The 9589-nt window shown below is 40.3% G+C and overlaps 1 protein-coding gene across 1 annotated transcript in view; it reads right to left on the minus strand.

Moving 5' to 3' along the window:
* The window catches only part of CAPN10 (calpain 10), an 11024-nt gene extending 1634 nt beyond the window's left edge, over window positions 1-9390 (minus strand). Inside the window, exons 1-10 of the mRNA XM_009072508.1 lie at window positions 9174-9390; window positions 7718-7849; window positions 7239-7435; window positions 5772-5989; window positions 5122-5263; window positions 3460-3626; window positions 2611-2900; window positions 1944-2146; window positions 1330-1585; window positions 104-303 (exon numbers count right to left, since the gene is read on the minus strand). Of these exons, the coding sequence (XP_009070756.1) occupies window positions 104-303; window positions 1330-1585; window positions 1944-2146; window positions 2611-2900; window positions 3460-3626; window positions 5122-5263; window positions 5772-5989; window positions 7239-7435; window positions 7718-7849; window positions 9174-9317 (1949 nt within the window). The 5' untranslated portion in view covers window positions 9318-9390. The remainder of the gene's footprint in view (window positions 1-103; window positions 304-1329; window positions 1586-1943; window positions 2147-2610; window positions 2901-3459; window positions 3627-5121; window positions 5264-5771; window positions 5990-7238; window positions 7436-7717; window positions 7850-9173) is intronic.
* Window positions 9391-9589: the final 199 nt, after the last annotated feature.

Raw genomic sequence — 9589 nt, forward strand, 5'->3', positions numbered from 1 at the left:
TCCATCAAGTGAGAACATATTACTACAGTTATTGTTTCCAAGCATCCTGCAATACATACACAAAAAAGACTAAAAATGCAAATATAAGGCAATGCAATTTTACCTGTCTATTTTGGTTGCTATGACCACTGTGAAATTGCCTTCTGTACTGGGGAGGTATGTAGAAGGTATAATGACATAACTTCCTGCAGGAAGCCTGCAAAGTCTGCTCACCTCCTGCGAATAGCAATGAGGAACACAGCTCACCAGTGGCTCCAAGTGTAGAAAAGAAGTAGTCTGTGGTTTCCAGCTGCAGTTAGGCACCTGACAAAAGAGAATGTAAACATGCCTACCTTTTCATCTCTTTCAGGTCTCACAGTGTTTCATTCCCAGGACACCAGAGTATGGTATGGTCCATCTCTAGTCCACTCCAAATACTCACTCAGAGCTATAGAGCAGAGGGATGAGAAGGTGTCCAGAAAACCCAGATGGCAGTATCAAGTACAGATGAATCATTCCTAGCATGTTTGTGGACGATTTATACATCCCACTACCCACATAGCTCTAAAGATTTCTCTGTTGTCTAACCTCACTCTTCCCTGCTGCAGCCTAAGGCACTTGTTTTTCACCTCATGAATGTGGTGAACAGACTGTCCTTCCTCTTTCTAGTGGCCTTTCCTCTACTGAAAGTTTATATTAGACTTCACCTCAGTCTCCTACAGGCATAAAAAATGCCAATATTTTGTCACATATTCTATATTCGAAGCTTTAGGATCACTTTTGATGCTCAACTCCAGACTTCTCACTTAAGCCACAACTTTTCGAAGCATGTTTTCTAAAAATAAAGCAAGTTTTATCTGCAGCAGCTCCCCATGCTGCACTTATGCAGCTGACCACTGGCACACACATGTAGAACCTGTATCTGTCCACACCAAATTGTATCTTGTTTTGTTTCAGATCATTTGTTCAACATACCACGATCCTTTTGATCCAATGTCACTTGCCAATGGACAAATAAATAATTATTAGTGCCGAAGAAAGTAAGTTTTCATGATGAATTACCAAAAGGTTCTGCTCCTCGATCACTAAGAAATTGAGAATTCCTTGCAAATGCCCAAAAGAGTTCATAATTTCTAAAACTAATTTAGAACATTGGAAGGATTCAGTGGAGCCAATTACCTGGTTACTATGCTATGTAACTATGCAGTTACTCCATACCTTTACTTCCCAGGACCAGCCTGTGTTTCTCCTAGAAGCAAATCCCTTGCCAAGTGCAAGGAACCCTGGACTAACTAACAAACTTACCCTGACCCTTGGCAAATGAGCAACCAAACTGACCTGAAGTCTTACCTGGAAAATATGAAAACCTATTGGACAACACTTGCTATCCTGGCAGTGCTGACGGAGAGTAACTTTCACACTGCTTTTTCCTGGTCCTGCAGGAATGGAGAGTGGAAAGCAGGGATTGGTATGAAAGGAGGGGAAGTTCCTGCTACCTCCAGCACTTTCCCCTTTTTTCCAGCATCCATGCAGCTGCACTGTCTCCCATTCACCAGCTGGGAGTTCTTCACACAGGGCAGCATCTGTGGGCGGTGGCTTCAGCTCACTATCAAATTAAGAAACAAAAGAAACCAAGATGTATAAAACCTGTGTAACTAGCAGAACATTAAGAAATCTGAACAGCTTTTAAACATGTTGCCAACAGCACATTTTGCCCCTGCATACAGCACTAAGCTGCAGTTTAGAGACAAGATGCTACTCATCTGGCTGCTTCTGATTGGTGTTTTAACAAGAGGTAATAGCAGCTTCATGACAAAAACAAGGAGCTAGAACTCAACTTACATGAACTCAAAGACAAAATCATGGTGTTACCTGGCACTGTGCACAACCCTTCAAAAGATTTTGAACATTCACACTTCATATACTTATGCTATAAGAAATGTTCAGTTTTGTTTTAAGCCTACCTGAGAGAGATCCTTCCTGTTGAAAATACACGAAGCAAGAAATTCCCTACTGCATCTTTGAGAAAAGTGCTGGGAACAACAAGATAAAAGCCAGGCGAGAGGTCACAGCACACATGCACTTCTCTATCGTAGGAATGGCAGATGGTACCTACAACTGGAGGAGCAGAGAGGGTCTTTGGAAGGTTAAATCGTTTCTTCTCCACCTAGAACAGATGCATAATGATGTGTGGTGGTTTAGGAAAAATGAGCAGTTTTTAATAAAGCTAAAAATGATCAAATATTGATTAAAACATGCATAACATTTACAAAAGGAAACAAGGAGGAGAGCATCAGCAGATAAACTGAACATCAAGGAAGAGCAAGAAGAGTTAATATTCAGGAGGAGTAAGGTTTGGAATGGTCTTCAAATAATCAGTCTGAAATGTCATGCACTGGTTTGGAATAAGCCGAAGTGCTCAGTGATAAGAAGCAAGTACTAGCCCACTGATAGTTTGTACAGGCAGCAACTGTGAGATAAACAGAACCACTGCAGCATAAATCAGAGGAGCAAAATGCATGACCCGTGGAATTATATCACTGCTGCAGGAAATGAATGATTTTACTCAAATGTTTCAGTAATGCTTTAAAACATCTATTTGCAAACAGAAAAATGCCACTCACGTATTACCTTCCAGACATGCAATCCCACAGCCTGGTAATTTTTCCCCTTTGACTGGATGCCTTCAGTCAAGGATAGATTTTCCTCTGCTAAGGGAGTCAGATTTTTAATCCTTCCAGCCCAGTCAGAGCTGTACTTCCTGTGTTTCTGCAGCAGAGCAATGCACACCTCACTCGTTTCACAGACTCTCAGCCAGAACTTGGGGTTGGTAGGGAAGCTGCTGTTGTTCCTGCAGCCACCTGCAGACTGGCCTCTCACCCAGGATCCAAAGAGATTCTGCGAGTGATACAGCACTTTCTCTGATAAAATAAAATCATGGTGCAGATTTCAGACACAAGAGGCTACTTTATTTTATACAACAGGCATGTGGCAGAGATACCCCAGACCAGGAAAACATGATGTCTCAGCCCTGACAATCTCTCTCAGCAGAAATTCATGACCAAGACTTTGAACGGCATGAGAATTAATGTTACAGCTGGTCATGGCAAACTGAAAACGTGATTTTTACAAGAAAATATGTCTAGAAATCTCGAGTGTATCTACCATTAGAAACAAACTAAAAGTCACAGGGCTGTCCAGAACAACAGCCTTCTAGACAGAGAGCACTAATCTCTCAATTAACTAGCAAGTAACTAGGTTTTAGCGAAATATCAAAGACTTCTCTAAAGATCTTCAATTTCCTCTTGTCCCTCTGTTCCTCCCAGCTGATACAGAAAAGGTCTATGGGTCTAAAGGAGAGGGACAAACTGAGAAAGAGAAATTATGGTTGTATCCACAGTTGTATCCATTTGCAATTCAAACCACATTTCCATTGAGGCAATGTTATTTGCATGAGAAAGATGTTTTTTCACACCACACCTGTATAGAGGCTCTGAAGCTGTCCTTCCTCAGTGACTGGAAAGCCCATGGTAATCTCATCAAATTCCCTGAAAAATTCCTCTTCATCAACCCAGAATTCTCCCTCTTGGATCTGCGAGAGCAGTTGTGAAGCGACTACTGGATCTAGCTGGCTCCATCCTTGACCACTGCACATAACACAAAAGATGGCATTTAGCTCTTTGCCCAATAGCATTCCACAGCAATGCTCTACCAAGTATTTTATGGAGCAGGACAGTAAGAAGATATTTCTTCATTTTACTGTCAAATACTTGCATTGAGCATTTCTGATTGCTGGTCAATGAGAAGGGTTATAGGATGTGTGAGTCAAAACATATCAAAGAAAACTTAGAAATAACCTAACACCAGACTGATTGCAGCAGGAAACTTCTGGGAGAAACAACTGCTTTGCATGCAACAGTCAGTACAGTCAGAGGTATGAGAGCAAAGTAAGATTTTAACAGTTGCTAAAAACAGCAATGAAAAAGTAAAAGAAGCTGCACAGTGACTGTTCTGAAAGAATTTTAATGCTGTACATCAAAACCTGCTGTCTGCATGAAGCAGCTGGTTATCCCCACTAATCTGTTGGCTAAGTCATGACAAAGCAAGGATTTAAACACCTCATTATTTAGGGGCCATTGAAAGCTCCTGGTTTCAACATTTTTCATTGTTTCACTAATAAAAAAAGAATAGTCCTGCACTGGAATAAAACACGACTCTAAGGCCACACAATGAAACCCTATCCTCTTGCAACGACATGGCAACTTATTGTTTGGCAAAGAAACTAAAAGAGACCCAAATTCTGCCAAAAGCAAGAACCATCAGCTTAAGTCTCAATGAACACAATTAAACCATCTTTTTAACTCAGGGAAAAAACAAACCTATTTCTATAAAATTATTATTAACATGAACATATTGTTACCATATTTTAATGCTGAATTCTTGCTCCTTGGGTCAAGAATTGCATGTTCTTTTGTATAGTCAAAATATTCTAATGCTTTTCAAAATAAGGTAGTAGGGTCTGCCCTTTCATTCTTGTTACTTTGCTATAGGAACTGCTACACATATTTCTGCATGTCCTTTAGAACAGCTCTCTTATTTCTACTTTATATGGACTTGGTTCCAGCTTCTGCTACTCATACCAGATATCTACAGGAATTAGGACACACAAGCAACAAGCATAAGCATCCTCCCTTCTGCTATATTTTGTTCTATACATACTTCTTTGCTTGTTTTCTGCAACTGAGCCAAGATCAAATGAGAAAAGTCAAGTAAAGATGAGTGACTATAAGTCACAAACACCGTATGACCAACGATACTTAGATCAACTGCAGAACAACAAAAAAGCACCACAGAAATCAGAAACAGAAAATAAACCAACACCTTTAGTTTATCTCTATGAAAAGATACGGTGATTTGATAAAACAAAAGAGTTATTAAACAAATTTAGATTGCCAGAATGAGGAGATCAAAATTACCAACCTTATAATCAATGAGCTGTGTGAACTCCAAACTCTCTAAAGGACTGACGTGTCTCTGCTTGGCTACAGACTATTAGCAATGTTTGCCTATGCAACACATAAATATGTTTTGTGCTTCACAACTTCCACAAATGCTTTTCCAGATGAAAATAAACCCACTCACCCCTCACACCAGGGCCCTTTCCAGCACCTCCTCCCCCAAGGGTTTCGGATTCGCAGCAGGAAGATTTCCTTGCCTGACACTTCAGACAGATTCAACGTGTCTATGACAATAAAGGCATGAAATTCTCCTAATTCGCTTGCACCTGAATAGAAAAAAAAAAAGCATTTGAAAATAAACAACAAACCTGTTCCATCTTTTACAATTACATTTAAAAAAGGCAGTTTTGAGATAAAAGGAAGCTGGTTTTAAATTGGCAGCAGAACAGCACACCAAAAAAAAACAACCCACAGAGTTCATTTTAGTTGTGACTATATAGAAATAAAATTTTAAAGCTTATGAACTCACTCCTTGATCTCAAACACCTGCACATTCCCCATGCTGGGATTTCTGAGGTGCTTTTGAGGTGCTGTTTTGAAGTATGAGGAGAGGTGCATTTGTTTCTGAGAACTGACCATATTAGCATCTAACATAAAAAGCACTCCTCCAATGCCCCCTCTGTCCTGAACCCAAGAACACCCTTAAACCTTTATTTATCCAAACTTGCATAAAATTGTGTCGTGAAACTGGCATGGTACTAGAACCGGCCCTTGCATTTGCTACCTGCCTTGTGCTCTGAAGCCTGAAATAGAGACATTTACTTTTACCATTACCTTGTCTGGAATCGAGGACTGAGCAGCTTATTACACACTGTTCCTTCAGACTCATTAATCTTCTAAACACTGCTTTCTCCAAAACCATGCCAGTCTTCTCTTTCTCCATGTTTTTTCCAGGGCCTTTCAGGGTCCATCTTTCAGCAATTCCTCCAGTCAGATCGACCACAGCATCTGCCACCTGTCCTGCCCACAACTGCTCATAAGATCCATGCACTCTAAAAAACACCCAGAAAAGGTCTGTACAGACAGCAGGATTAAAGAAATACAGCTCTTACGTACTTTCAACCCCAGTCATGACTGTACCCTACCTCATATCCCGAAGTAGGCAAAAGAAAGCACATGCCATTTATTCATACAGAATACAACATCTGAAGAACATGTAAGTCACTAGACATTCCACTGTTTGATGGGATGTTTACTATAATTCACTCCACCCCATATAAAAAGTGCTGTAGTCTAGCATGAATTATTTGTGCCTTATTATCTATGCTTACACCATCTTTTGTGATACACTAACTGCATTCTGTATAAATAAAAAATATTTCTTCTTCTTCTTCAGTTATTCTTTGTTCACTCTGTACAAACCACCAGAGTAGCACATCCTTCAACAATCTAAGCAAATCAAGAGACTACCCAACCTGATGCAGCAGATGGGAAAAAAATAGCAAAAGAAATCAAGATTATAATAGAACTGTAAGACAGAACAGTAAGATCTCCAAAGAAAACAAAGAATATCACATTTCAAACTACAGAGAAGCTTTAACACGACATTGCTGCTTCACAACTTCTGGTCAAGCTACCTACAGTTAAACAAAAAGGTCTTCCTCTGCCCTCTGCTGGCAACCACACCATCTCTATCCAAGTTCTTTTGGACACTAGATGTCTATCTTAGCAGTGCAGTTTGTCTCCAAATTGCTTTGTTACCTGGACAACTTTTCTACGGATGCATCATAAACCATTAAAGCATTGCATTTTCAAACACATTAACAATACGGTGGTTTCTTCTCAAATAAACTATCAAATTTAAGTAGAAGAGCAGTGAAACTCACACAACCAGAGCCTCAACTAGCAAAAACTAGTAACGCTGCTGCTTTCCATGAAACTGTTTGCATGCTTTCTGCTTTCCATTGAGCTCTCATCTTCCCTAGTAAAATATCTTCCTTAAACAAATTAGATGATGATTGGACAGTTACTTAATGAACATCATTAGAATCCTGAAAATTCATGGCAGCTCTTACTTTTCATCATAATTCTCTCACTAAGACTATCCTACCTCATATGCAACTAGAAACACACTACAGATCCACAGTTTAAAGAGCAACTTCTGCACGAGCTAGGATGGGGACAGCCAGCAGCCAGAACTTTATACTGAACAGCACAAGGATCTCTGCCCAAAGTAGTTAGGTGAAATAAGCAAGCAGAAGGTATATACAAATATTTCCCTCAATAATAGTGTTCACGTACTTTGCGTATGCTTTTTCCAATAGTGGAAGCCAAAACAAATCCTCTGTCTGACACTGGGAAAAGCAGAGTTTACCCCCAAGGCAAGGCAAGCGATCATCGATGGTCACTTCCACCCAGTGCCCAAACTGCCAGACCCGACAAGTGAAACAGCCTTGGTAGGACTCATCTGTCCAGCTGGGCTGACCTGGAGGGATTACCTAGATGGAAAAACCCAAAATCAAGACAAACAATGATTTATCTTTTTTTTAAACAAAACCGGTTTAAAATATGCTGAATATCAACCATTTGTAATGAATACAGAAAAAAAATATGACAACAAAACCATAACAAATCATAAGGAAGTCAATACTCATATGGCAGCTTGGGACTCCAGAACAACACACAATAGTCAATTAGGTAAAGAAAACTTCTCAAACATGAAACTTCTCTGTACCTTGTTCAGTAGATATTTACTCTTCTGCAAAGCTACACAGGTGTACCTTGTTCAGTAGGTATTTACTCTTCTGCAAAGCTACACAGGCACACAGGAACCAACAGTCTCCCAAAATTCCTTGTTTCACTTGAACATCCTGCAGATTGTTTGAAAATAACCGAGGAGTAGAACAAATGTCCTGAAATTAAAAGACAAAGAGTCAAAGCTAAATCCTGCATGACATTCTTAGGTAAGTCTGTGTTTCACAGAATGGGAGGGCTCCAGAGAACTCTCACAACATAAGGGAATTTTTACTTCTAGAAAATTTCTTTTCCATCCTAACAAGCAGTAACAAATTAATACCTCGCGGCTATTCTGCAGGTACTTTCGGTGACATCAATCTAATTCCAACATGAATTCTAGTACACAAATGCCACCATGAGGTGCAACCTTAGCAGAATCAGTAATAAGTGAAAGACAACATAATTCATCAGCTCCTTTTGCTACACCTATGATCAGCTATGACAGAGCTGCTGCCCTCAACATCGAACTGCACGTCCTGAGCTACAAAAACCTCTGAATCAGCACGAGGGAAAAACCTTTCCTAGGGCACATAAAAATAGATTAGTCGGCAGCAAAACGACTAATTTCAAATGTGATGTCTTGAACACTTAATTGGACCTGAAAGTGAGTTTTCAAAATAGTTCTTCTTACACATAAACACTGCAAGAGATGGAAATGAACTGATCAGCCCTCAGAAGTGACCAAGGTGTAAAGCACAAAAGCAGAAGCTGCACACTGGGCTGCATGAAGCCATCTGTTTGCCAATTACACTTGATAACCAACAGCTCTGTCACTGCTCTGTAGCCATCCCCAGATGCAGGGGAGAAAATATCACTGAAGACAACACATTTTCTTCCTCCATTACATTTTTATAGCCTTTTTTCCCCTCCCCACAAAGGCAGTACCATAAATACTTCACTTTAAATGAGCATACTGCAGAAATGCATTATAAAGCTTTCAGGTCCCATGTGGGTTGCTCCACAACCCAGCTGGAAGTTTAAAAGCAATGCAGGTCATATGACAAGTTATAAACATTGTAAGTTTTCTTTCTTGTTATCAAAGAAATCAACAATAGAAAAAAAACCAATATACTTCTGAAAAGTTCTAAAATCCAGTTGTTTTCAAGACAATGCACTATATGGTAAAAAAACTGGAATGACATAATGCTGCTTTCTAATTTAGTATGCAAATTATTTATAATAAAACATATTTATAACAAAAAAAAATCTGAGTTTCTACAATTGCCATGAAATTCAGGAGCTCTAAAGAGGATTTAAGTCAAACCTACAAACAATCACTCAGACTTAAAAACTGGACCTCGTGTATTGTTAAAGACACAATTGTTAAAAACACATTGGTTTTGTCACTTCTAAACAATAAAAAGCACCCAGAAGCAGTCATTCAGTGCTACCTTAAAGCCCAGTTCTGCTAACATCAACCTTTCATACCTTAAAACTCACCTTAGGTCTCAGCCAAGATATCTCTCCTCTGAACTGGGCAAGTGGGGTACAGTAATCAAAAAATATAGAGGTGTCACTGGCCGGAAACGTGGGATCTGTGTAAAGGTCTCTTTTCACCATTAGCTGCTTTTTCTCTCCCAGCATTTTCCACACAATCCCAAGCAGCTTCGCCGGCTATTCCCACGACTTGACAGGCACCACCCTGCAACAGCAGTGAAAAAACAGGGCAACAAACAGGCAAGGCGGATTTACTGAGGGACAGAAAGCCTCTCCAACACCGAGCACCGGGAACCAGCACACTGCCGGTTTCTCCCCGCGCCTCCCACCGCCCTACACCGCTCTGCGGGAAGAGACCGACACGCACCGAGGCCCTTCCCCGCCCCTCCGCAGGCTCACACAGCGCCCGTACCCCGCGG

The sequence above is a fragment of the Acanthisitta chloris genome, unplaced genomic scaffold (assembly GCF_000695815.1).
Source record: "Acanthisitta chloris isolate BGI_N310 unplaced genomic scaffold, ASM69581v1 scaffold15880, whole genome shotgun sequence".
Classification (NCBI taxonomy): domain Eukaryota; kingdom Metazoa; phylum Chordata; class Aves; order Passeriformes; family Acanthisittidae; genus Acanthisitta; species Acanthisitta chloris.